The sequence below is a fragment of the Pan paniscus genome, chromosome 10 (assembly GCF_029289425.2).
Source record: "Pan paniscus chromosome 10, NHGRI_mPanPan1-v2.0_pri, whole genome shotgun sequence".
Lineage (NCBI taxonomy): Eukaryota > Metazoa > Chordata > Mammalia > Primates > Hominidae > Pan > Pan paniscus.
In genome coordinates, this window is record NC_073259.2 from 117,797,451 (window position 1) to 117,824,843 (window position 27,393).

At 48.3% G+C, this 27,393-nt stretch overlaps 1 protein-coding gene and 1 long non-coding RNA gene across 3 annotated transcripts in view; one reads left to right on the top strand and one right to left on the bottom strand.

Moving 5' to 3' along the window:
- Nucleotides 1-27,393, top strand: part of FAM222A (family with sequence similarity 222 member A) — a 56,663-nt gene that overhangs the window by 16,731 nt on the left and 12,539 nt on the right. Inside the window, exons 1-2 of one of the 2 annotated variants that reach the window (XM_055096106.2) lie at nt 5,256-6,570; nt 13,592-13,719. In XM_055096106.2, the coding sequence (XP_054952081.1) occupies nt 13,638-13,719 (82 nt within the window). In that variant the 5' untranslated portion in view covers nt 5,256-6,570; nt 13,592-13,637. Of the gene's footprint in view, nt 1-5,255; nt 6,571-13,591; nt 13,720-27,393 lie in introns of those variants that run through there. The other variant, XM_003832502.5, reaches the window with a different exon arrangement.
- On the bottom strand, nt 2,110-5,132 carry LOC106635396 (uncharacterized). The gene is made up of 3 exons (XR_001338726.4): nt 5,032-5,132; nt 4,704-4,871; nt 2,110-4,033 (listed from the first exon to the last, which is right to left on the bottom strand). It is a non-coding gene; the product is annotated as an uncharacterized LOC106635396 (long non-coding RNA).

Consider the following 27,393-nt stretch of genomic DNA (forward strand, 5'->3'; position numbering starts at 1 on the left):
CCTCTTCTCTGGGCCCCCTGAAGCTCTGTCTGACCTGGGATTGGGGTTGCGTGGGCGTGTGTCTGGTCATCTTTGCTGTGTTTGGTTTTTCTCTGGGTTCCTGCAGCCTGGCACACCACAGGTGCTCAGGCAGGGTTTGGTGACTGCACTCGTTGGAGCATCCCCTCTCACTCTCAAGGCACGCTTGGGGCCTTGTCCCTGGCATTAAAGGATAAACTGCTGGAAGGAATTGAGGTTTAGGTCCTGGGGTTCAAGGATCCCTGCCCTCCTCCCCCGCTGCTGTGTGACTGCAGGCAAATTGCTTCACCCCTCTGAGCCCATCACTGTCATCTCCTGGGGTGAGAGCTGGGCGGGCAGTTCACGAGTGCTACACTGCATGTGTTCATCACCGGCTTCATCCTCACAACCGGCTGGTGAGGAAGGTGTGGTTTCTACTTCCATGTTTCATATGGAGAAACTGAGTCCCCAAGGGACTCGGTGGCTTACTCAAGACAGCCCTGCTAGTGAATAGCAGAGCCAGGGTTCAAACTGAGTTCTGGGTTTTTGCCTTAGCTGAGGTGCTGTTTCGTCCTTTCTAGACACTGTACGTCAGAAGCCAGAGGGGTAGTGCCTTGCGGGTCTGGAGAATGAGGGCTACTAGGATGCTATGGTGGTGGCGGGAGGGGTAACTCAACTGGCTGCAGGATCACCCCTTTGGCATGCTGGGGAGGTGACCCAGCGCCTACCCCAGGAGCGGCTGGTCCTGTGGGACATTGGGTGCCCACTCAGAATCCGGCCCTCCCACAGCACAGCCATGCCATGGGCTTTAGAGTCCAGCAGACCTAGTTCGCATCCAGACCCCACCAGGAACAAATCCTCTTCCTCTCGGAGCCTCTGCCCCTGCTGGAGAATGGGAGGCGTGGATGTATTCACACTCAAGAGAAGGGCTTCCAGCTCCACGTGAGCTGAGGCATGGCACCCGGCACACAGTTGCTGCTTGATGAAGCCACCCCCTGCCCAGACCTCCTGCAGGAGAGGCCCTCTCCCTTATCCAGAAGCTTCCCAGCCCTGGAGCCTCCATGACACAGGCTGGGGGTGGGGCCTGTGTTGCCTAGTTGGTAAGCTGGGCCCGGAGGAGGCTCTAGCCCTGCCCCTCTGCCCACCCATGTTGAGGGTCTCTGGGGCCCGTGTGTTCTGGGTGTGTGGAGGGGTTTGTTGGGTTGAGGTGGCAAACTACAGTGAAAAGAGCGGGGAGAGACCCCGAACTGTGAACCCTGGACCATGCAGGGAGTGTGGGAAATAAAGGTCCCAGCCCAGCTCTCTGTTCAGGTGGGATTTATTGAGCATCTACTGTATGTCTGGCCTTGGAGTAGAAAGAGACCAGCGAAGGGTTTGTGAGGCCTGAGGCCCAGCCTTCTCACTGCTGTGCACCCTGGGCAAGCCACACCGTCTGTGGACACAACCTTCTCACGCAGGGCTGTAGTCACATCACAGTAAGAGGATGTTTGTTACTCGGTGGTTGAGAGTGCAGGTCTAGAGCCCCCCAACTAACCCCTGGGGATAGGGCAAGGGCCGCTTTCAGTGGTCATTGTGAAGCTGTGTACAACCCCCTCACACCCATGCTTCTGAGGCTCTGAGTGCAGAGACTGAGTGCCGAGTGGGAGGAGGTTCTTTCCCCCTCATTACGAAAGTCATGTTCATCTTTTAGTATTTGGAAATGAGTCTGACAAAGAAAATAAAATTCAGCTGACATCTAACTGCCCAGAACTAGCACTTGGTCTCATGTGGGAACATTCTGCCCAGGTGCTGCGCATTTGGGGAGTGTCTGGCCCCAGGAAGGGCCACTCTGTGCTAAGCCTGTCCTGGGCTCCTGGACGCCACCTGCCCGGCCGCCTGCCCAGCAGCCCATTGTCTGGCATGTGGGGGCGCGGAGCAGCCGTTGTTCTGCGCACATCTGATCCCGTCTTTTCCACATCAGATCATTTGTAACCGTCACCAGGCAATCGGGCCCGTCGCTGATTCAATCTCGGCTTTGTGCTGTCACAGCCGTTTTTCTGCGCCGGGCTGATTTTGAAAGGACGCCCATCCTCTGGGCCCACTTTTCAGAAGGAGGGGAGGTGGGTGGGGGGAGGTGTGTGTGAGAGTGTACGCAGGACATGTTCCCCACACACGTGTACACACACACACATACATTCCACTGCTACATCTCATCACTTAGAGTAGAATTTGGGATGAGGTAGATGAACAAGGGCCTCAGGCCAGGCCCATCATCCCTACCTCCGTCCCTGACCATCTGCCACCCTGAGTGCCTACTGTGTGCCCCATCGTGCAGACACAGTAGAACCGGCACTCCAGTGGAAGAGACAGACACTAAACCATTCATCAAGATAATTTCAGAGCAGTAATGACAGTGAAAGAACTGCTGTGGTGATGGGACAATGGCCAGGGCAGAAGGTTGCCAGCTTGACCAGGTGGTCAAGGAGGGTCTCTCGGAGGAGGTGATGTTTGAGCTGAGGTGTGAATGGGGAAATGGAGCTGGCATGGAGAGTGGGGGAGTGGTGTGTACTGAGGACAGTGTGGTGTTGCACTGTCCACAGGTGGCATTGAACATTTGCAGTGAGGCAAGTCTGAACTGAACTGAGATGTAAAATCCATCCCAGGTTTCAAAGACTTAGAATAAAAACAAGAACATAAAATATCTCAGGAATTTTTAAATACTGATTACACATTGAAGTGATCCTATTTTGGATCTGTTGGGTGAAATAAAATATATTATTAAATTTAATTTTCTCTTACTGCTAGAAAATGTACAATTACATATGAGGCTCCCATTATTACATTTTTTTTTTTTTTTTTTTGAGATGGAGTCTCGTTCTGTCACCCAGGCTGGAGTGCAGTGGCGTGTGATCTCAGCTCACTGTAAGCTCCGCCTCACTGTAAGCTCCGCCTCCCGGGTTCACGCCATTCTCCTGCCTCAGCCTCCTGAGTAGCTGGGACTACAGGCACACGCCACCACGCCTGGCTAATTTTTTGTATTTTTAGTAGAGAGGGGGTTTCACTGTGTTAGCCAGGATGGTCTCGATCTCCTGACCTCGTGATCTGCCCATCTCGGCCTCCCAAAAGTGCTGGGATTACAGGCGTGAGCCACCACGCCCGGCCCCCATTATTACATATTTCTATCAGACAGCACTGGTATAGGGTATTTAGGTAGAGGCAAAACCATAAGTGCAAAGGCCCTGGGGTGGGGACAGGGTTGGCTTGTGAGAGGACCAGAAAGCAAGCCAGTGTGTCTGAGCAGGATCAGCCTGGGACAGGGACAGTGCAGATAGACATTGGGAAAGGGATTCACAGAGGTCCTTCAAGGATATTGTTAGAAATGCCATGGAAGACTGGCGGGATGGCTCATACCTATAATTCCAGCACTTAGGGAGGCTGAAGTGAGAAGGTTGCTTGAGGCCAGGAGTTCAAGACCAGCCTGGGCAACATAGCAAGATCCCACGTCTACAAAAAATAGTAATTAGCTGGGTGGGGTGGTGCACGACTGTAGTCCCAGCTACTTGAGAGGTTGAGGCAGGAGGATCACTTGAGCCCAGGAGCGAGCTGCAGTGAGCCATGATCATGCCACCGTACCCCAGCCTGGGTGACAGGGCAAGACCCTGTCTCAAAAAAAAAAAAAAAAAAAAAAAAGCTATGGAAGCCACTAGGTGAGCTCTACGCAGGAGAGATGTGCGCTACACACAGAAAGGCTTGGTCTGGCTCCCTTGAGGTGGAGATTGACGGCAGGGGGGCGATGGGGCACAGGGACGGGCAGGAATCTGTTGTAGAAGAGTCGCTGCCGGGACCTGCTGGTGAATTGGCTCCACCGGATCCGGCTCCGCAGAAAGCTCACTGCTTCCTGTGGCTCCTGGATTTCCAAGCCTCTGGGGTTTCCTGTCTCTCCCCGCACCCGTCTCCACCTCCCCAGCAGCTGTTCCCTGTCATGTCGGTGCATTTACAATGAGCGCCAGTCGCCTGTCTCCAGGTGGTCAGAGGTTGAAATCCCTTTTGAAAAGTTCTTTAAAAAAAAAAAAAAAGAAAGAAAAACCAGAAGTCATGCATGTTCATTGTGGAAAAATTAGAAATACAGAGAAGCACAAAGAAGAAAAGGAAAATTCCCCAGAGTTAACTGTCAGCCGCTAGGCTATGACAGGGGGAGGGGGTTGAACCCAGGTGGTCTGGCTCCAGCACTTTCTAAATCACAGTGCCTGTGGCCGGATGACATGGAGGGAGCTCCCTGACCATAGGAGGGGTTAGAGACACGACGCCCCTCTACCCTCACTCACAGCAGAGGTGGAAAGCTGGAGGCTGACCCACACATGGGTGGTGAGTGGCGTTTGACTCTTGGAGATTTAAATAAAACAAACATTGAGAGAGCTTATGAACTCTGGGATGTGGAATGGTGGCGCTGTCATTTGGGCCGAGTGTCCTGTCCTGTTTCCTAACCCCTGCCTCGAAGGCTCCATTCATTTGTGCCCCAGCCTGACCCCCAGAAGCATCTACTGATCTTAGCATTGGGCTAAAAGCTAAGGCCAGCCCTTGCCAGCCACTTTTGTCCACTCTCCTCCCCCGACCTGGGCCACTGCGTCTTTTAAATACTCTTGGGCCATTCTTGCACAAGGACCCAGTCTTCTTCCTCCCCGTCCCTTGGGGCCTGAATCCTCAAACCCTGTCTGGCCCAGACCAACCTCTTCCGTGAGGCTTTCCTGCCTGCTCCACCAACCAACCCTGTGGTCCTGGACAGCTCCCTTCCCTCTCTGTTTCCTCGTGGGTACAACGCCAATCATGTCTTTCTCCCGGTTGTGGCGTGGGTTACGTGAGGTGACGTCTGTAAAGTACTGAGCCTGTGGAGAACACTAAAAATAAAAGCTAGCTCTTATTATTGCTCTTACTATTAGATTTTTCTCCTTCCCCGTTGCCTGCTTTAACCCTGAACTGTGGGTGCAGGGACTGGGGGAATAGGTGGGAGGAAGGCTGGAGATACCAGGCCCCTCCCATCTCCACTGTGGGTCTTACCTTTGCCCGTTGCACACAGTGTTCCATCTTCCGGGATCCCAGTGTCATCTGGTGGCATCCCTCCTTCCCTCTTTTGGTCTCCATTTCCATGTTGTTTCTCCAGAGAGATTCTATGACCACTTCCAAAAAAAACTGGGCGGGGGGCTTTCGGCTGAGCTCACAGCCCCATTATGGCATCGTAGTACTGAAGCTGTTCAGTATCGATTCTCAGATCTCCCCACTCCTTCTTTGCTGGAAGGTGATGATGGAGTCTTACTTGACTGACAATTTTCATTAAAGAGCCGAGGCTGGAACTAGGAGAACAGAGGCTCAGCCTGCCCCTGGCTCCAAACTTTGCACCTTGGGATCCCTGGCTCTCTGGGAAGAGTGAAACTGCCCTTCAGAGGTCCATGGCTCTGGGAGAGGGCCAGCCAGGCCTGTTGCCAGTGGCAATGACTGCCCCTCCTTCTGGCACCTTCTCTGAGTCCCTGTCCTGAACTAGCACTAGTGCAGAGGAAACAGATCTCCCCGCCCTGAGGTTGGGGGGGTCCCTGCCTGGCCCTGCATAGGTAAGGTGCTCTCAGTGACTCACCAGGAGGGTTTGCTCTCCAGCAGCCTGGAGCTCCTTCATGTTCTCTGTTTGCTCCTCTCTCTCAAGTCTCCATGTGGTGGCCTGTGCAGTCCGTTCTGTGGGATCCTTCCCTTCCCCTAGCTTTTTCCTACTTACCTGTTGATAGCGACCATAAACAATGCTAACAACGGGTACCACTTAGGCAGCTACCACAAGGACCCTGGCACTTTGTTGTAAGGAATTAACCCCTTTTGCAGACGCAGAAACTAAGGCTCAGAGAGGAGGGAGGGATTTGCCTAAGCTCACAGAGTTAGGGTGTAAAGCTCAGACATCTGGATGTGAAGTCGGGGACAGACACTGTCACTCTGCTAATGAGGCAGCTGGTGTGTCCTTACATCATGACCCCCCCAGGCCAGGTAGGGTGACCCCAACATGGCCACCGCTTGTCTCCCTGCCTTGTAATTACCCCTCTGATGCCTCCCATCCACTCAGGGTCTGTCACTGCCCCAGCATCTAGCACAGGGCCTGGCCTGGCACATAGTTGGTGTTTAATCTGTCATGCCGTCCCCAGTGGTTGGAGTACTGACGGAGGCACATCGCAGTTGTCAGTTCCCATGGCGACTGACATCATTATGCTCTCAGGCTGTACCCCGCCCCTTTCTCCAGGGCTCTTGCGCAGGGAGCTGGCCGTGGTGCTGACAGGCCCAGGACTGGCCACCTACCCCCAGACCCCAGCTGTGTGCCCCAGTAGGACACTTCCTGAGGCCCACCCTGCCCCAACTCCCTAGGACAGCCTCTTGCCCATCCTTTGTTCAGAAGACGTTTTCCTGAGGGCCCTGTGCTCAGGCACTGCTGTAGCACCGTGGACCCATAGAGGAAGGATCAAGGAGAGCCACATGGGACTCCAGTCATTTGACGATTCATCAAACATTTATTATGCACCTTGTATGTCTTGGAGAAGCCCTCAGGAACCCGGACTCCAATTGAAGGTCGAGTTGAGTTTTAAGGGGTAGAGAGCCAGAAAGGGCTTTTGAGCAGTCCTTCTGCTCAAAAGTCCTTCCTGGCTCTTGGGATTGCATGGGCCAAAGCCTGCAAGTGTGCAGGTGAGAGTCTTGTGCAGAGGGAAGCCCACCTCAGGACTCTGGCTGCCAGCCAGAATTGGTGATTGTCACTTTACTTTTTGGTCTCCACTTTGGCTCAGAACTGCCAGCATCTCTGGCTCTAGTGCCCAGCCCAGAACCAGGCACAATGGAGGGGTGTTGGAGCCAGGCAGGGGACTGGCATCTTTGTCCTGGAAACCAAAGAGCCAGGTATGCTCTGTGACCAGATTTGCAGCATTTTAGAGAGCCCCTGGCCTGCTGGGGTGGGGGCAGATACAGTGGTAATTCTGGCAGAAGATGAGGCCTCCTATTCAAGGGGACAGTACCTCCCCAACCCCCAACCTTAAAAAAAAAAAAAAAAGGTAAAAATCCCCTTCTGGTGCTAAGGCCCAAATGGCAGTGGGAAATAATCACTTTTCACAGGCCCCTTATCCACAGCCAAGCCCTGTGCCAGTTTAATCAGCAGTGCCGGTGTGACTTGAAGAATCCCCGGCTTGAGAGATCAGGAGAGGGGTTAAAGAAAATTACCCTCGCCTCCTCCATGCTAATGTAATCTCTAACCAGATCTGCCTAGCCGCAGCTCAAATTGCTTTTTAGATTAACATTTAATTATTAACAGGGTCCCTTGGAAGGCCTCCGGCTCAGAACAGAGATGGGGGAGGGAGCGGCAGGAGGGAGGTGGGGATGGGCTTCTACTCTGGCTGCCTTGCTGAGACAAGCGGGGTGGGAGAGAGAAGAAGGAGCAAGGGAAGAGGGGTCAGGAAGGGAGAAAGAAAGAGAGACAGCAGGAAGGAGAAGGGAGGCATCAGGACAGGAGGCAGGTGGAGCTAAGGACAGGGATGTAGACAGAGGAGAGGAAAGAGACAGACAGTGGATCTTCCTGTCGTGGGAGCCCCTAAGGGGGCTGGGGGAAGCTTGCACCTAGATTCCTGAGGACATTCCTGGGCTGGGCAAGGGTCCCTCCACTCTTCCTGGCCAGAAGCAGGTTTGCTGCCCCTCGTTATTTAGAGAGGTCTGGGCTTTCTGAGGCTTTCTACTTGCTCAGCTCGTGGTGCTGGGGACCAACACAGAGAAGTGACCCGTTTAGGGCCACACCGCCAGGGTCTGACCCTAGTATTCCCAATCCAGCATTCATTCTCTTCCCCGGGCCCTGGGCCTCTCACCACCATTTCAGGCTCCTATCTGCCTTTGGAGCAGGCTGTGTGGCCAGGCAGCGTGAAGAGACTTGAATTACAGCCAGAGGGCTGGAGGCGAGAACTGTGGGAGGGCTCCCTCACCACCCACCTATCCTGCCACCACCCCCAGGAAGGCTGCGAGGCCCTGAGGAGTGGCCAGCATCTCATTCACTTCCTGAAAGGGAATTCAGAGTCTGAACCATCTACTCTACTCCTTGCATGATGAACTGCTGGGTTTTGCCAGCTTCCTATCTTGTCCCTGCTCGAGATTCTAAGTCCCTCAAAGACAATGGCTACATCTAGAGCCCCTTTGTGTGCCCACAGTTCAGGGACTGCCCCACACCTTGCACACAGCTGGATTAAGTTTGGAAACCAAATGATCACATCCTCTTATGTCCAAGTTAGATGGCCCTCATACTATCGGCTGGTCCACTCCCCATAAAGGTTCATTTGGGAAACAGACTCAGAGAGGTGCTGTGACTTCCTCCAGGTCACCCAGCCAGTGAGAACCCCAGTGCCTGGCCCCTGCCTGGCAGGTACAACCCAGAGGCCTCTGGGGCCAGCTCTCTTCTCTGAACTAGTCCTGTTGGACACCAGGAAGGGCCTGGCATGACCTTCCCCTCCAGGTCACAGCTAGGCTTTGGCCTTGAATGGAGCCACAGAAGCCAGGTGGGTAGCTCTAGGGATTGGAGGTAGAGGAGGAGATGGGGGCTCAGAGGGGCGCAGCCCATGGCTTTCCCGGGGTCACAATCTCAGGGCCCTGCTGTGAAGCCAGGTGTGTCCTCCTCCTATTCTGCCTTGGGGTCAACCCAGCCTGGCAAGGGGCAGACTGCTGACCTGCGGACATGAGGGAAAGTTCCAGATGCCTGCCACATCAGGAAAATGCTGGAGGCAGAGAGAGGTCAGGAACATTCATTTTTATTGGGAGGTCAGTTCTGGCTAGATGTTCCTTTCTGGCAGGACACTTTGAGTCATTTCCGTCCTCCCAGTACATGGCACAGGGCTGGCCCTCAAAAGATGCTTGGGAAGTGTTTGCTGCCTAAATGAATGAATGGGTGGGTAAGAAGCAAGGCCTGGGCTTTACTCATCTCAGTGTTGTTCTGCCCAATGCTGGCCTCCTGAGTTGCGCTCCTTGAATGTTTATGGGATGAATAAGTGGCCTCTGGGAGCCCTTCCCCTCCTCTCACCCCTTCCTTCTGTGATCCCAGCCCCTCCCACAGTAGAATCAAAATGGATTTGGGCCCTGGGGAGAAGCAGACCCTTGCTTCCATCCCTCCCTGCCCAGTTGACTGGGAGCTGAGGGCTGACGGGCCCCCAACCACGATGGAGCTGCTGTACAGTGTGGGGCTGAGGGACTGACTGGCATTGGCATCCTTGGGCTCTGCTATCTAAAAGCTGTGTGACCTTGCACAGATGGCCTCCCCTCTTTGTGGCCATTTCCTAAGCTGTGAAATGGAGCCACAGAGGCCACGAGGAGGAGGCGCATGGGCTTGGTACAGAGGGCAGTCAATACATGCTCACCACCGTTAAGAGCCCAAATTGCATGTTGCTCTTTCAGAGCTTCCCCTCCCACTGGCCCGTGGGCTCCCTGACGCCCCCTGCAGCCAGACAGGCGAGGGCGAGATGACAAAAGGCAAGCAGGGCCCAAGCCCCCAAATCCCTGTTCTTTTCATAAAAACAGAGACAGCCTCCTCCCATTCATTGTTCTGCTAAGGCGAGCATCACAGACTCAATTCCTCCTCGGACCTGAAAAGTTCCTTCCTTCCTTTCCCCTCCCCTGTCACATTTCCTTTATCTAAATCCTCAGCTATGAAAGGACACATCGACAGCTGGGGGCGTTATCTGGTGGAGGGGACCTTTTCCTCGGGTGTCTCCGAGATAAGGCGTCTTATCAGCCCCCATGTCAGGGAAGGTGCCAAGCATTCTAATCATTGAGGCATGCGACATTTTTCCCCTCCCTGCCCCCCCCTTTTTTATTAAAGTCACAAAAGACCTTGAGCTTATAAACAGTCTGATTTGCAGATAGGGTTTCAAAATGAACAGTGCTCCCTGGATGGTGCTTGGCCAGGGGGGTAATGAGTCCAGGCGGGGGCTCTGAGAGGCTGGCCTCCTGCAGATGGGATGATGCCAGGCAGGGAGGGGACAAGATGGGGTCACAGAAAGAACATGAGTGTTTTAGGCGCATGCCCCAGTCCTGTCCCTGCCTTGCTGTGTGACCTTGTTTGGGACGCTTGGCTTCTCTGGGCCTAGATCACTTTATTCAGATAAATAAAGTGATTAATAACCAATTCATTGATTCGGCCATTCATTCAACACCTATTTAGTAAATGATTACTCTTGCCAGGCACTGGGGAGAGACAGACAAATAAGACACGGTCCCTACCCCTAAGAAACACAGTCCAGCGGAGGGAGAGAGATGTGAAAATTGGCAATTACACCTTGGTGTGATTAGAGCAGAGATGGTGGATATCTAGAGGAAGGGATGGGTGAGCCAGGGTCTGAAGACAGATCTGAGTTCGAACGGATCAGGGTCACGGTGCTGTAGGCAGGAGAACCAGCAGGGGCAGAGGTCTGGAGGTGTGAGGCAGCCTGGCTGGAAGGAGGGCCAGGGGGAGCCAAGAGGGAGGTGAGGTGTGGTGGGCAAAGAGGGCTGGGCTCCATGCTGGGGCCAGAGAGGTTTTAAGGCCAAGGAGGGGGATTTGACCATCTTGGTTGCAGATGATGGGGATGATGCAGGAGTTGGAGGTGGTGGTCCCCTCCCCACTTCCCTCCTAGGACACCCCACCACCCTGCCATGTGCCCCCAGTGGCAGGACACAGGGTTCCTGGGAGAATGGGCAGTGAGTTGGGAGAACTGGGGGTGCAGAGAGAAAAAAATCCCTCCTCTTTAAGTGAAGAGTGTCTCTCAGGCTGCCTGTAGTCCTCCAGAAGCAAGGAATGGGAGGATGCAGGCAGCTGCCCTGGCAAAGCTGAGCCAAAGCTCAGGCCTACACTTGGACACCATCACACCCTGAAAACCCCCGTGCCCTGAGCTCAGTCGGGTGACCCCTCCCAGCTCCCAGAACTGTCTGGCATCCACCATAAGAGCACGCTGACAACTAGAGCCCTGCTGGGAAGGGAGCTGATGGGGTCCCAGGAGGCTCCAGAATAGGCGACCTGCCCCTCCCCCAACAATTGCAGCCCCCAGCCCAACCTTTTTCAACTGCAAAGCATGTGGGATGTATGGCCCAAGGGACATTAGGGCACCTAGAGAAGGGCTGGACTTCTGGACCCCAGTAAAAGGCTGGAGATAGGGCCGGGGATGGCCAGGACTCTGGAAGAAAGTGACCTGGAGGTACTCACAGGGATCATGGAGCCACTGTTACAGGCCAGAGAGGGTCATTAACCCAGCTGGGGTCACACAGCGTGTGCTGGGAGGCAAGGAGGTTCCAGGCTTCCAGCCCAGGTTTCCACAGGGCACCAGCCTCTGACCTCCCTCCTTACTGGCCTGGGTGCAGCCAAGCTCAGTGGTGAGGGGGTAAGTGCACCCAGCCACTCCCTGCCTGGCAGGCCACTGCCCCCTGTGGCTTGGGTTTCCCATTTGTGGAGGGAGAGGTCTTGGACTGGCTTTCTCCGGATCTCCCTCCTTTCCCCCAACCCGTATGTCAGAGCGGCGAGAGAGGGACTCTGCCCTGGAGCAGGGGCCACAGAAAGAGGCTGGGGCAGGGTGAGGGAGGTTGCCACAGGCCTCTTACCTTCCAGATTGCACACGATTGTGAGTCCCCATAGACCATCTGACTGTGCGTAAGAGGGTGCCTGTAAGTGCAGAGGAACATGCCATGCAGCAAACACATATGTACATAGGTGAGTGTGTACCAGGGTGTGTGTGCACACCCAGCCCTCCCTGTGCACATGCACGGCATGTCTTCCAGGGCTGGTGTCCAAGGCTGTGGTGATGGCAGGCCCGAGTCAGGCCTGCTCCCGCTACCTGCTCACGTCCCAAGTCCCCGAGGAGAGGAGCAGCACTGCCTTCCTGCAGTCAAGGACTTTCATCCCTGCAATAAGCCCCACTTCATTCCCTTTTTAAACTGTATAATTTCTGCCTGATTGTAATGGCCTATTTTAAAATTACCAGAAATCAAAGCCGGGAAGTGGATACTGCAGCTTTTATTGCGTCTCTGTGTTAAGGCTGGCGACTGGGGAGGGGGCGGTGAGAATCACCTCCCCTCCCCTCCATCCCCCACTTTCTCTCTCTCTCTCTCTCTCTCGCTTTTTTTTTTTTTTCTTGAGACAGTAATAGGAGAAAATTGGTTTTGAAACTGAATAAAAGTCCCTTTCAGAGGAAATCATTTCTTTCAGGGTACCTTTGCTGAAAGTAAAATAGGGCATAATGAAAGGTGGTTACGCGATTGTCTTTCATTTACCGAGAGGCCAGGACAGACGGGAGGCTGCAACCGTCTCCGGGAAATACAAGATTGGAATAATTGCGCCGTAACAAGGAGCTTGTTGTGAAATTAGTATCTTAAGAAAGTAGTGAAAAAAGGCTTTTCCTCATGAATACTTCATTATTAGAAGAAAGCGGCAGAATTTAGGACTCCAGACACCTGTTTAGTATTAAATAACTTCCCTTTCTTCCCCTTCAACACCCCCTCTGCTTTCTTCTTTTTTAAAACCAACATGAAGATTGAGGTGATCCAGCTTGGCTGCTCAGGACTGTGGGAGGTCAGGAAGTGGTGGGGACAGGGTGCCCGGGTAGATGGACATCAGGGGTGTCTGGGGTTGAGCTCACCCTGAGACCTGCCTTCTCCTTAGCAAGAAGGGAGGAAGGGACCTCTAGGTAAGCTCCCACCGCCACCCTCCCATGGGGACCTCACAGGCAGGCCCACTCTGACCCTGCCAGTCAGGGGCTTTGGGCTCTCAGGAATGTGTCTGGGCCTCCTGAAACGTTCTCTGCAGGAGAGTGGGTTTGGGGAAGCTGAAGGCAAGTGTCTGTGTGAATGTCAGGCTCTGGCTGTTGGGGAAGGTACCACACGGGCCTGTGTGCAGCCACATCTGAGCTGCTGCCCTGCGGCGCACAGACCTCTGCCCTTCCCATTCAGGGTAAGGAGCTCAGGCAGCGACAGGGATCTCGGGGCAGGGCAGCCTTGATGGCCCATTGGGGCTGGGCTCAGGGTGCAGCATGGATCAAGGTTCAAGAGCCCCTTGTTCTCCCAGGAACGCCATCCTGACATCTCCCCTCCAGGGGGGCTATGAGGATGCCCTGGGCGGGAGACAGACCAGTACTTCAGTAACCTGGGACACCCATGTACCCACTGGCATTTCCCGAGCACCCCTCTGTGTAGATGCCCAAGATGACCAAGTGGGGTCTTCAGGCTGACTTGCTTACAGGGGGCCACCACCGGCCGGAAGCACAGCCTGCTGCGGGGCACGGAGGGAGTGAGGATCTCACCCAGTTGGGGGCATCAGGGCAGGCCCCAGAACAGATGACCCAGATGCCGAGCAGGGCCAGGGCATGTGTGATCCATCAGTCCGGCCCCCACTCAAGAGCCCTGGATTCTGTCCCTTCCCGTGAGGCCACAGATGGGCCTCTTGATGCCTCAGGCCTTGGTCCCCTCATTGGTCGAATAAGGGAAATGGGTGTCTGCTTTGAGAGTCTCTGATGTTCTTCGGGGTTCCAGGGAGACTCCCGGGGCGAATGGTGGGAGGCGAACACGGAGCAGCCCCCAAGTGACAAAGCACCCCATCTTCCTCTTGCAGGGACCCAGTCGCAGAGCGCGCCCCACTGGGGACCCCCAGCTCAGCCATGCTGGCCTGTCTGCAGAGGACCCAGAACGCCCCGGGCCAACACCTGGCCTGCCCGAGCAAGAGCCTGGAGCTGCGCAAGTGTGAGTAGGACGCCTCCCCAGCCTTTGCAGGGCAGGTCGTGGGCAGAGAACGCCATTCACCCCCCAGGATGTCCACCTACCATGGCCCTGTCGGAAAGTCTCTATGCTCTCTTAGGCCCCCAGGCCTTGGCCCCGGCTATGCTGCCTTCCTGGTCTCCATCCCCAAAATGACACCCACTCCTTTGTCTGGCCGGCTCCTGTGGAGCAAGACTCTCAACTCTGGCTTGACCTCCTTCCCAGCAGCCTCTTCTGACCACCATCATCGCCATGCCCCAACCCCGCCTCTGCAACTTCACCACCATTATCTCGCCATGTGTGTCTCCCTTACCACCATTAAAGTAGGATGACGTGGAAGCAAAAAATAGACAGAATGGGGTCCCCGCTTGAGGCCCATGAGCTGTGTGGTCTTGGGTGTTTCCTTCCCTCTCCGGCCTTGCTTTTTCACTGGGACCTAGACCTGGTGACCAGGGGTCTGTTCTCAATATCTAGGACCAGGATCCGAAACGCTCTGATTTGGTTATTTTTAGCTATCATAATTTCTTTTTTAATGAAGTACTTAGAAACGGAGATTTGCATTAAAATATGGATTTCTACTATCTCTTGAAAAAAACAAAAACAGAGGCTCTGGTAACATAGGCCTGTGTGCCTGTACTGCAGCTATGGTTAGAGCTGAATGACTGCCTCTTTTAAAGGGATGTCTGTCTCCAGGTCACCGCAGTCCCCACCCCTCCCTATTGCTTCTGTGCTATAGCCCAGGATCTGTTGCCATTTAGCATGATGCTTACAATGTGAAAATATTTTTTTTCTTTTAAATATTTATCTTTAGACAAGGGAACATATTCATGTTATGCAACACTTGGAGGAAGGAAGGGGTATATAGACAAAAGCCTCCCTCTGGGCCAGCCACCCGCTTCCTTCGCAGAGGGGGTCCATGTCGTCAGCTTCCTGGGTGTCCTTCCAGATGTTTTATGTGCATCCCAGCAAATATGTATGGAGACGCATATTTTACACACTATCCTGCACCTCACTGTTTCCCTTTGTAATCTATTCTGTATGTCAGCTTCTAAAGAGCTTCCTCATTCTTTCGCCACATAGTTTTCTCTAGCAGGGGTGGCCCATAATTTATTTGGCCAGTCCTCTATTTAGACTGTAACTGACCTGTTGCCGTTACAAGCAGTGCAGCGGTAAACCCTGGATGTGTCACGAGGATGTGGATAAAACTGCAGGGTACATTTCTGGAAGTGGAAATACCGGGTCAAACGGATGGGTGTTTGGCATTTTGATAGCTGTGGTCTGATGGACATCTTTAGATGGTGTATCTGTGGATACCTCACATTGTGGTGTGAGAGAGTCTGTTCCCCACCCCTCACCATCACAGCATCATATCACACTTTTAGGTTTTGCTCACCTGGGCAGTGACAATAGGATCACAATGTGGGTTTGGTTTTGTTTTGTTTAGGGATACAAGGTCTAGCTATGTTGCCCAGGCTAGTCTCAAACTCCTGGCCTCACGCCATCCTCCTGCCTCTGCTTCCTGATCAGCTGGGATTACAGGTGTGAGCCACTGCACCTGGCTACAGTGTGTTTTAACTTAGTTTTGTATGAATGAGGTTGAGTATCTTTTCGTGTCTGTGCCATTTGTTTTTCCTTTGACTAATCTACTTATCTCCTTGGCTCCTTTTTTTTTTTTTTTTTAATTGGGTGGTGGTTTTTGTTCTTATTGATTTGTAGGAGCTATTTGTGTATGATGGAATCAGACCTCTGTCTGTGCTATGAATTGAAGACATTTTCCCCAAGTTGGTTTTTGTTTTTGATTCTGCCATGGAGGAATTTTGTTTGGAAAGTGAGACTTATCAGTATTTCCTTTTATGGCATTTGGATTTTGTATCATACTTGGAAAGTCCTTCCTCAGGCTGAGATTATTATTTTTTAATTCCCCCAGGTTTCTTATAGATCTTTGATGGTTTTTAAGAAATGTATGAGGCCGGGCACAGTGGCTCATGCCTGTAATCCTATCACTTTGGGAGGCCAATGCAGGTGGATCACGTGAGGTCGGGAGTTTGAGACCAGCCTGGCCAACATAGTGAAACCCCAACTCTACTAAAAATACAAAAATTATCCAGGCATGGTGGCACATGCCTATAATCCCAGCTGCTCAGGAGGCTAAGGCAGGAGAATCGCTTGAACCCAGGAGGCAGAGGTTGCAGTAAGCCAAGATAGCGCCACTGCACTCCAGCCTGGGCAACAGAGTGAGACTTGGTCTCAAAAAAAACAAAAAAAAAGTATGATCTCTATATGACTTAATAGTTTATTGGGTACAAAGTGTGAGGTGTGGATCTAAATACATTCAAGTATCAGTGCAGTGCTGTTTTAATTATTATGTTGTTTAAAAATTTTAGCCTTATTGAAATATAATTCATATACCATTCACCAATTTGGAGTGTACAATTCAATGATTTTTAGTATATTCATAGAATTATGCAGCCATCACCACAGTCAATTTTAGAACATTTTCATCACCTCAAGAAGAAAACCGACACCCATCAGCAGTCACCTCATCTCTCCTCACCAACCTCCTCCCCTTTCTCTACAATTTCCCTATTCTGGACTAGTGACTGGCTTCTTTCACTTAGAATAACATAAGTTCATCTGTGTTGCAGCATGTGTATATCCAGGTCGAGTAGCCCTTATCAGAAATGCTTGAGACCAAAGTGTTTTGAATTTTGGAAAATCTCATTATACCAGTTGAGCATCCCAAATCACAAAATCTGAAATGCTTCAATGAGCATTTCCTTTGAATGCCATGTCAGCACTCAAAAAGTTACAGATTTGGGAATACTTGGGATTTTAGATTTGGGGTGCTCAATCTGTAATACTTTTTCTTTTTTTGTGACAGTTTCACTCTGTTTCCCAGGCTGGAGTGCAGTGGCACGATCTTGGCTCACTGCAGCCTCCGCCTTCCAGGTTCAAGTGATTCTCCTGCCTCAGCCTCCTGAATAGCTGGGATTATAGGCACGCGCTACCACACCTGGCTAATTTTTATATGTTTTAGTGGAGACGGGGTTTCACCGTGTTGGCCAGGCTGGCCTTGAACTCCTGACTTCAGGTGATTCACCCGCCTTAGCCTCCCAAAGTGGTAGGATTACAGTCATGAGCCACCGTGCCCAGCCCTATAGTACATTTTAGTATTTGGTAGAGGTTGTTGCTCCTTGTTCTCCCCCTCTACCCAAATTTCCTTGGCTCTTTTATTATTTTCTTGTCTGAAGTATAGAATCAATTTATCTAGGTCAAAACAAAAATCCTATTTGTGCTTCTACCGGGATTGCATTACATTTACAGATGAATTTAGGAAGAAATGACACTTTTATGACACTGCCTTTCCCACCAAAACATGATACAGTTCTCTTTCATGTCTCTCGGGAATGTTTTAACATTTGCCTGGTTGAAATCTTCCACATTGTGTTGGTTAAGTTTATTTCTGGATAGTTTAGCTTTTTTAGCTAGTCTTTTCTTCCAGTGGAAGGTCACTTATATGAAGGCTGTTAACTTCTGCCACCTTACTGAATTCTTTTATTGTTCTTAACAGTTTTTCAATTTAGGCACTTGGGTTTTCCAGTTATACTATCATATGATTTACAAATGATAAATTTACCCCCTATTTTGTTTTATACCTTTATTTCTTTATTTTATTTAATAGTTGGCTACTATTTCTGGAACAATGAAACAATAATAGTGGTGATAATAGACATTCTTGCTTTGTAGCTTCTAGATTTCCCCATTAAGCAAATGCTGGCTTTGGGGCAGATAGTTTATCAGGTTAAGTAAGTATCCATCTATTCCTGTTTTGTTGAGGATTTTAAAAACCAAGAATGGAAGTTGAACTTTGCCAAAAGACTTTTCAGTGTTTATGATCACATTTTTTCCCATCGGTGAATTAATATGAATAATAGATTTCTTAATATTGAACTTATTGAACTGGGGTTTAATCCTTGCATTCCAGATTAAACCAGTTGGTCATGGTAAATATTTCTTTATAATGTACTGCTGGATTGAATTTGTTATTTAGGATTTTTGCCTCAGTCTCGTCAAAGAGATTGTTCTTTGGTTTTCTTTCTTTTTTTTTTTTTTTGGAACAATTTTGGTTGGGTTTTGCTATGTTACACTGACATCATGAAGAAAATAGAGGCTTTCCTTCTTTCTCTTTGAACAGTTTAAATAGACATGGAATTATCTGTTCTTAAAAGTTTGGTTGATCCTCCATGAAACTGTTTGGGCTAGTGCAGTTATTTGGGGTGAGTGGGTAGCTCTTTGATAATGCTATTTTTTCTCTAATAATTAGTTTGATTGTTTGTTCTACTCTTTTTGAATGACTTTGGTAAATTATGTTTCTCTAGAAAAGTATCCATTTTATCCGGGTCTTCAGATTGATTTGCATTAGTTTGAACTAAATAATTTTTACAACTCTTAAGTGGTGAGTTCACCCTTATTTCTTATATTGTATATTTTGTGCTCTTTTTCCTGTTTTTCTTCATTAGGTTAGTTAGCTAATGATACTGTCTATCCCCTTTCCCCAAAGATTCATCTTTAGGATTTATTTATTAGTAATTATTCTTTTCTGGTTTCTAACTCATTAATTTGTGCTTTTATCTTTATTAAAACCTTCCTTCTGCTTTTAGTTTTTTTCCCTTAGAGAGTTACATTTTTACATTAATCTTTTTTTAAAAAAGGAGAAATTCAGGCTACAAAGTCTCTGAGCACTTCTGAGCTATATGTAGTATTTTCATTATTATTATTTTCTAGATATTTTAAATTTTTAACCTAAGACTCATTTGAGTCCCACGCATCCACACAAATAGTAGGTGTTTTGTGTGTGTGTGTGTGTTTGTTTGTTGTTTGTTTCGAGATGGAGTTTCGCTCTTGTTGCCCAGGCTGGAGTGCAATGGTGCAATCTCGGCTCACCATAACCTCCACCTCCTGGGTTCAAGTGATTCTTCTGCCTCAGCCTCCTGAGTAGCTGGGATTACAGGCATGCACCACCATGCCTGGCTAATTTTGTATTTTTAGTAGAGACGGGGTTTCTCCGTGTTGGTCAGGCTGGTCTCAAACTCCCGGCCTCAGGTGATTTGCCCACCTCAGCCTTCCAAAGTACTGGGATTATGGGTGTGAGCCACCACGCCCAGCCTTGTGTTTTACTTCTAGGGTGGTGGTAGTGTTTTTTATGATCAGAGAATCTTGTCTACTATTTCTACTTTTTAGGAGTTTTTTGAAGCTTTCTTTGTGATATAACCTATGGTAATTGTTGTGAGCTTTGTGGATTTTTTTATGGGCACTTAAAAAGGTGTTCACTTTGTTTTCAGGATTCAGTTTGGTGTATACCAATTTTATCTCCCATTAATTAGGCTATTAGGTTTTTTATATCCTTACTTACCTGTCATGAATAGAGAAAGGAACTAGACACCTACTGCTAACATGTTCCTGTCTATGTCTTCTTGTAGCACCTGTATCTTTGGCTTTTGAATGGTGATGCAATGTTATTTAATGCATAGATATTAATAATCTTAAATCTTCATAGTGAATTATATCCTAAGAGATAAAATTGAATCCAGGCCAAAAAGTCCAGGATTCAATTTTATCTGTTAAAATGGTAATCGCTGCCTTTTAAATTCACATTTTTCTTAAAACCTTTGCCAATCCTTGTATTTCAACCTTTCTGAATTACTTTGTTTAGATGTGACTCATATACTATAGAGTTGGATTAAGCTTTGTGATCCAGTCTGAATGCCCCTTTTTTCTTTTAATAGGAGAGTTTAGTCCATTTACATTTATTGATATGACACATGTGGTCTTAGTTCAGTCATTTGTGCTTTATTTAAGTTGTCCTAAAATGTCTTTCACTGTGTGATTTGTGTTCTCTGCTTTGTTTTGTGTACCTACTAATAATAAGGAAGGTTGGTGGCCTTGTTCTAGTGGTATAACTATTCCTTAATTCTCTTAGAATAGTATCTGTTATTTTCCCTAAGAGGAATAAAATGATGAAATTGGTAGATTTTTTCTCTCCACAACATTTTCTTAGAGTTCACTTCATATTTTCAAAACTCTATTGTCTAACATCCATTTTAATGATATCTTTTGATTCCAGCTATTAAAGATGACGATATCAGGCTTGGCACAGTGGCTCACGCCTGCAATCCCAGCACTTTGGGAGGCCAAGGTGGGAGGATCGCTTGAAGCCAGGAGTTTGACATAAAGACTAGGATATCAGTCTACTTATAATCTTGTCCCCTTCTTTCTTCCTTCCTTTCTCATTTGTTATTAGCGATGCTATTAGTGTATTCTCATGGCTTATAATATAGCATCTGGTATGTCACCACAATCCCCACATTTGTTTCTTTAATAACAATAGTGCTCACTACCAAATCTTTTGCCTTGGTTCACCCATTGTCTGAAGTTGGTCCTCTAGTATATTCCTTAAGAAGGCCTCATGTGAACAATACTCCTGGAGTTTCTGCACATTCAGAACGGTCTCTCTATTGCCTTTCTACTTGAGTGGGTTTAAAAAAAAAACAAGTTCCTGGTTCACGTTGTTTGCATGAGGATTTTGTAGGTTTTGTTCTACTGTCTTCTAATATTGCATGTTGCCATGGAGAAGCTGAGGACTGATTTTTCCCCCATCTATTTGATTTCGATCTTTCCATATCTTTCATGTCCAGTTACTTGACAAGGATGTGTCTTGGAGTTGACCATAGAGAGTCTGTTTTCCCTGGAACACAGTATTGTGCCCTTTCAGCTTGCAGATCCGAGGCTTGTATTTTAGTTTCCTTCCTTGGGGACTCCAGTTAAGCACATATTGGCTATCTTTCACCTGTCTTCCCTATGTACCTTTTTCTGATTAGACCTTTCTGACTCATTTTATGTTGCTCACTTTTTTCCCTATGTTTTCTGCACCTCTTTTTTTTTTCTCCTGTGCTCATTCTATACTTGGACAGTATGATTTTTTTTTCTTCTGCTCTTGTATATCTTCTTTGTGTTTTTGCTTTATAGAAAGAACTGCTTACTAAATTTTTTCCTTCTTGATGAAATACTTGTCTATGATCTTCATCTCTTCTGTGACTATATCCTTCTGATGGGAGGTGTTTTTGGCCAACCATTAATTTACTTATGCTTTGCCTTGCTTTCATTTTTTAGTATATTTTTTATTAGGTCCTATGCTGGTTCAATTTAGATTATTTTTATTAGGTCCTATGCTGGTTCAATTTAGATTACTAGGAGGAAATGAGTTTTTCCCAGTCCATTTGCAGGAGCTTCAGGTTGGGGAAAAGCCAGGGCCATGTCCTGAGCTAACTAAAAATTTCCATACAACCCAGAGTTTCCTATGTGTGCTTATTTATCCTCTTTTTCCTCAGACCCAGGTTCCTGAAAATATGGTTTGTAGCCCCACCTATTTTTCTCTTCTAAACCAAGTAGGTCTAAGGGAAGAGCCTGTCACCAGCTGACAAACCCCTACTTTCACTGCTTCAAATAAGGGGTTTAGATTTTGTACTCGGCGTGCCCCTCACTTTTGGAAAGTGTTCGCTGCTGACTTTGAAATCTGCGAGTGTGGCCCTTTTTTCTGCTTCTTAGCCCTACTTGATCTCTGCTACTATTGGCAGCCTGTTCTTTTTTGTTTAGGGGTTTAGCAGCTACACTGTATTACACTGCAGGAATAAAAAAAATGGTAACATTTAACCAGCCCTTCCCTGATGGACATTTAGGTTGTTTCTAGTCTCTCACTATTCTAAACATTCCTGTAATGAACATCTTTGTACATGTGCATCTGTGAAAAAAAAAATTCCAGGCTGGACTGTCTCAAAGGGTCTGTGCCTTTTAACCTTTGATTGCTACTGTCCCCCTGTCAAGACTCCCTGCCCTCTGCTACCAGATGGCTAGAGGAGGGGCTTGGCCTGATGACCTGGGCTGGCCCTTCCTTCCTGCTCCAAAGCCAGAACAGGAGAGTGTGGATGGTCACCAAGGACATCCTGCTTCCCCCGCCCATTCAGATCTTTTGACATCTCTTCACTTATTGGAAAAGACAGTGACTCTGCCTGTAATTGAAGAGCACAGGAAACAGGAAGGCAGGAAGAGAGATAAGCAGCTAATTGAATTGGGTGCCCTGCTGCTGCCAATCAGTGCCTGGATGCTAAGTCAAGGAGGCTCCTGCCCTTTCCTCCCAGGCATGATTCTTGGGTGATATGGCCCAGATCTCTCCTCTTGTCCCTGTTGCCCCTGGGCAGAACCAGGACAGGAAGGGCTTTGTGACCAGACCTGGGGCCATGCTGTGTTTTCAGCCAAGGGAGAAAAGTCTCTACCAGGCTTTGGACAACATGACCTTGGATGAGTGGTTCAGCCTTTCAAGGCTTCTGTTCTCCTCCCTCTGTAAAACAAGGGCTCAGATGAGGTGGACCTAAGAAGCCACCCAGCTCTGGCCCTCTGTGATGATAACGTCAAAAGCTTGGTTTAGGGAGACGAGGTGGTCCAGTCTGAGACCCCTGTCTCCCTTTTCCTGTAAAACAGGGATCAGAGTAGCTTGTGATGAGGTCTGGCTGTATGCTGAGAAATGGCCAGGGAACCAGAAAGAGCCACAGTTCACTTCTCTGGGATCCAAGGTCAGATGGGCCAGAGGAGGTGGGTTGCAATGAGCTGTGGGTCCAGGAGTTGGGGCGGCAGGCTGTCGTGGCCTGTCCTAGGTGACTGGAAAAAGTGACCTGCAGAAAAACAAAGGAACCTGCCTACCCCTGGGCCAGCAGCCTGTGGATCTCAACTGCTCAGGGCCTTCCCCACTAATTAATAAATATTTGACTTTCCCATTATGGAGTTAATATGCAAACTTTGAGTCACATGCTGCTGAAAATACAGGCTGTGCAGAAGCCCCAGAGAGGCACCGTGGGGGCTTGTGGCGAGGTGGGGGTACTCAGGGACTGGGCCTCGTCCCTGTCCAAGGGTCCAAGGAGGGTGGAGCCAAGGCAGCTGTCCCAGGAGGCAGACATGCGCACCCACCCTCCTCAGCTGGACCTTGGGTAAGTGATGTGGCCTCTCTGTGCCCCACGCTGCTCTTCTGTGGCTGAGGGTAGCGTGCCCACCCTGCTCCATCCCCATGAACCCCTAGGGCACAGGCTTTGGGACTGTCTAAGGGTCAAATACAGGCTGTGCCCTGATGGGGGTGTGTATGTATGGTCTTGGACAAGTTAGTGACTGTGCCTTGGTTTCCTCTGCTGTGACATGGAGACAGGAATGGAAGGAGAGGACCCCGCAGGGCCTAGCAGCTGACCCAGATACCTCACCTGCCCCCATCCCAGGGGCGGGAGCCTCTCCCACAATATCCATACCCACAAGGGGGCAAGAAACTCCACCACCCATATTGCTCGTGATAGATGAGAAGCTTTGAAGGGCTTGTCGTCCAAGAGGATCAGGGAGCAGCTCTTCCCCAATTCCCACCCTCACCCCACCCCCGCCCTACAGACCCTCAGGACGCCGACAGGCTGGAGCTACTGCCTAAGTGAACCGCTGCCCACCAGCATTCCTGCAGGTGCCACTGCTTCCACTGATGCTAATAAAAGACGGAAGAAACAAAGCAATTTAAAATTCCAATGAAATTAAAAATAAATCTAGGGCCGCACAGCAGATTCAGTTACGTAGCTATTGCTGAGTGCAGCCTGAGGGATGGAAGGAAGGCCTGGGGCCGCCCCTGCCGCAGGTACCAAGCCTGCAAGAGGACAGAGGCTCAGAGATGAAGGGCCAGGAGCAGGCCAGATAGATCTCATCCCTGTTTAGGATTTAACAACTGAAAATAAGCTCCAAGCCAACTAGGAAGGAAGTCAGCCTCTTTCATTTACCAGAGTCCAACCATGATCCACTACAAACAAACTTGAGGCTTGATAAAATCAGAGGGAGACAAAGATCCGAATCACTGCTTGTCCACACACTGCAGAGAGGCTGTGGCCAGCACAGGTAAGCTAGGACAAGTAAATTAAAAGGTAGTATAAGGATTAGAAAGGAGTAAAATTATCTGCATAGAAAAACCCAAGAGCCCAATTGCAGTAGTCCCAGCTACTCAGGAGGAGTCCAAGAGATCAGCCTGGCCAACATATTGAGACCCTGTCTCTAAAAAAAGAAAAAAAAAGAAAACCCAAGAGAATAAGACTTTAGCAACGTAAGATCAACATACAAACGCAACCATACTCCCTGACAGCAGAGGTTGGCAAACATTTTCCGCAAAGAGCAGATATTTTCAGCTTTGTGAGCCATACGGTTTCTTTTGTAATTTATTAACACTCCAGTTCTTGCAGGAATACAGCCACAGACATACATAAATGAATGGGTGTAGCTGTGTTCCAATAAGACTTTATTTACAAAAGCAGGCAGCAGGCCAGATTTGGCCCACAGGCAGTAGTTTGGGACTCTTTTTTTTTTTTTTTCTTTGAAACAGGGTCTTGCTCTGTTACCCTGACTGGTGGGCAGTGGCATGGTCATGGCTCGCTACAGCCTCGACCTCCTGGGCTTCAGTTATACTCCCACCTCAGCCTCCTGAATAGCTGGGACTACAAGCTCATGCCACCATGCTCAGATAATTTTTTAATTTTTAGTAGGGATGGGGTCTCACTATGTTACCCAGGCTGGTCTTGAACTCTTGCCTCAAGTGATCCTCCTGCCTCAGCCTCCCAAAGCACTGGGATTACAGGCATGAGCCACTGCATCTAGCCTGTCCATTTTTAAGTTCAGCAATTTGTCTTTTTATTAAGTTGTAAAACTTCTTCATATATTCTAGATACAAGTCCCATATCAGGCACATGATCTGCAAATATTTTCTCCCATTCTGGAGTTGTCTTCACTTTCTTTGTGGTATCCTTTGAAGCACAAAAGTTTTGAATTTTGGTGATGTCACAATGTCTTTGGTCACTTGTATTTTTGGTGTTTTTATCTAAGAAGGCTTTGCATAACCCAAGGTCATGAAGATATACACTCCTGTGTTTTAAGAGTTTTCTGATTTTAGCTCTTCCATTTAGGTCTGTAATTCTTTTTTTTTTTTTTTTTTTTTTTTTTGAGACAGAGTTTCACTCTTGTTGCCCAGGCTGGAGTGTAATGGCGCAATCTCGGCTCACCGCAACCTCTGCCTCCCGAGTTCAAGCGATTCTCCTGCCTCAGCCTCCCAAGTAGCTGGGATTGCAGGCATGCGCCACCATGCCCAGCTAATTTTGTATTTTTAGTACAGACACGGTTTCTCTATGTTGGTCAGGCTGGTCTCGAACCCACGACCTCCGGTGATCAGCCCGCCTCGGCCTCCCAAAGTGCTGGGATTACAGGCATGAGCCACTGCGCCCAGCCTGTAATTCATTTTAAGTTAAGTTTTGTGTACATCATGAGGAAAGGATCTGACTTCATTCTTTTGCATATCGATACCTAGCTGTCCCAACAACATTTGTTGAAGAGACCAATCTTTCTCCTATTGAGTTGTTTTGGTTCCCTTGTGAAAATCAATTGACCATAAATGTAAGGGTTTATTTCTGGATTTTCTATTCCATTGACCTGCATGTCCATCTTTATGCCAGTACCACATTGTCTTGATTCCTGCAGCTTTGTATTAAGTTTTGAAATCAGAAAGCGTAAATGCTCCAACTTTGTCCTCTTCCTTCAAGACTGTTTTGGCTATTCTGAGTCCCATGAAGTTTAGTCTCAGCTTGTCAAGTTCTGCAAAGAAGCCAGCTGAGGTTTTGATAGAGATTTGCATTGGATTTATAGATCAACTTAGGGAATATTGCCATCTTATTATTGTCTTCCAATCCATGAACACAGGGTGTCTTTCCATTTATTTTTCTTTCAACAATGTTTTGTAGTTTACAGATTTTGAGTTTTGCTCTTTTGTTAAATTTATTCCTCAGTCGTCTTTTTGATGCTGTTGTTATTGGAATTTTCTTAATTTTTGGACTCCTTGTGAATAAATAGAGTTGATTTTTGTATATTGATCTTGTATCCTGCAACCTTGCTGAACTTCTTTATTCTAATAGTTTTTTAGTGAATTTCTTAGGATATCCTGTATACAAGATAATGTCATCTGTGACTAGAGATGGTTTTACTTCTTTCTAATATGAATGCTTTTTTTTTTTTTTTTTTTGTCTAATTGCTCTGGCCAAAACTTTTAGTACAATATTGAATAGGAGTGGAAAGATACTTTGTCTTATTCCTGATTGTAGAGGGAAAGCATTGAGTCTTTTACCATGAAGTATGATGTTAACTATGTAGTTTTCATAGTTTTTTGAGTGTTTTTATCATGAGGGATATTGATTTGGCAAATGCTCTGTGTCTACTGGGATGAAGATGTGGTAGTTGTCCTTCTGTCAATATGGTATTAACATTAATTGATTTTTGGATGTTGAACCAACCTTGCATTCCTGGGATAAGTCCCACTTGGTCATGGTATATAGTCCTTTTTCTAAGTGGCTGGATTTAGTTTGCTAGTATTTTGTTGGTTTTTGCATCTATATTCATAATGGCTCTATGGTCCATAGTTTTTTTGTGTGTAATATCTTTGTCTGGTTTTAGAATTAGGGTAATACTGGCCTTACAGAATTCATCTGGAAGTGTTCTCTCTTTTTTTTATGGAAGAGGTTGTGAATAATTAATTCTTATTTAAATGCTTGGTAGAATTCACCTATGAGGCCATCTAGGTCTGGGCTTTTCATCGTGGGTAGTGTTTTGATTGCTAATTCAATCTCTTTACTTGTTATAGGTCTATTCAGATTTTCAATTTCTCAAGTTAGTCTTGGTAGTTGATGTCTTTCTAGGAATTTGTCCATTTCCTCTAAATTATGAAACTCTGACAAAAGAGGCAAATGGCCTTTATGGAGAAGATAAGTTTATTCAGTGGTATTTTTTAAAGACCTAAATAAACTTAGAAATATGTCATGCATATAGACAGAGATTCAAATGGAAGAAATTCAGTCCCTACATCTTGAGCATTTGTGTGTGTGTAACTCAAAAGTTGACTTAATTGATAAAAACAAAGGGACCAAAAATGGCCAAGGCACTTTTGAGAAAGAAGTATCAGGGTTGGGGAAGGGGCTTGTCCTGTTACAGCTTCAAGTTGAGACAGTGGGATCAGCAAAAGGACCAGGAGACAAAGCAGGGGTTGCAGATCACTGGGGAGACATATGCCATGCTGGGACAAGTGGTTATCCACAGGGAATAAGTGACAGAGGAGCCCTCCTACCTCACACCATACCCAAAAAGGAATCCCAGGCAGACTAGAAATCTAACTGTGGAAAGCAAAACCATATCATTCTTCGAAGAAAATGATGGAGAATATAATCCCCAGGATAGAAAGGATTTCCAAAATGAGAGAAAAAAAAGACAAGCCACAAATTGAGAGTGGGTGTCTGCAACACTTATAATGGACCAGTGTCCAGAATAGAGAGCCACGGATATGGCTGCAGAAAGACAATGATGGGAACAGGCAGGGAGCCAGGGGTGGGGAGGGGGTGGGACGGGTAGGTGAGTCAGAACAACACGTATATGGCTGGAGACAGACAGGAGTAGGTCTATGTCTGGAGAAGGCGAGAGATGAGGCCGGGCTGAAGGCAAAAGGACAGGCAGCAACATCAGGACAAGACAGGAAACACAGACAAATCTGGGGCCCTGGGTGCA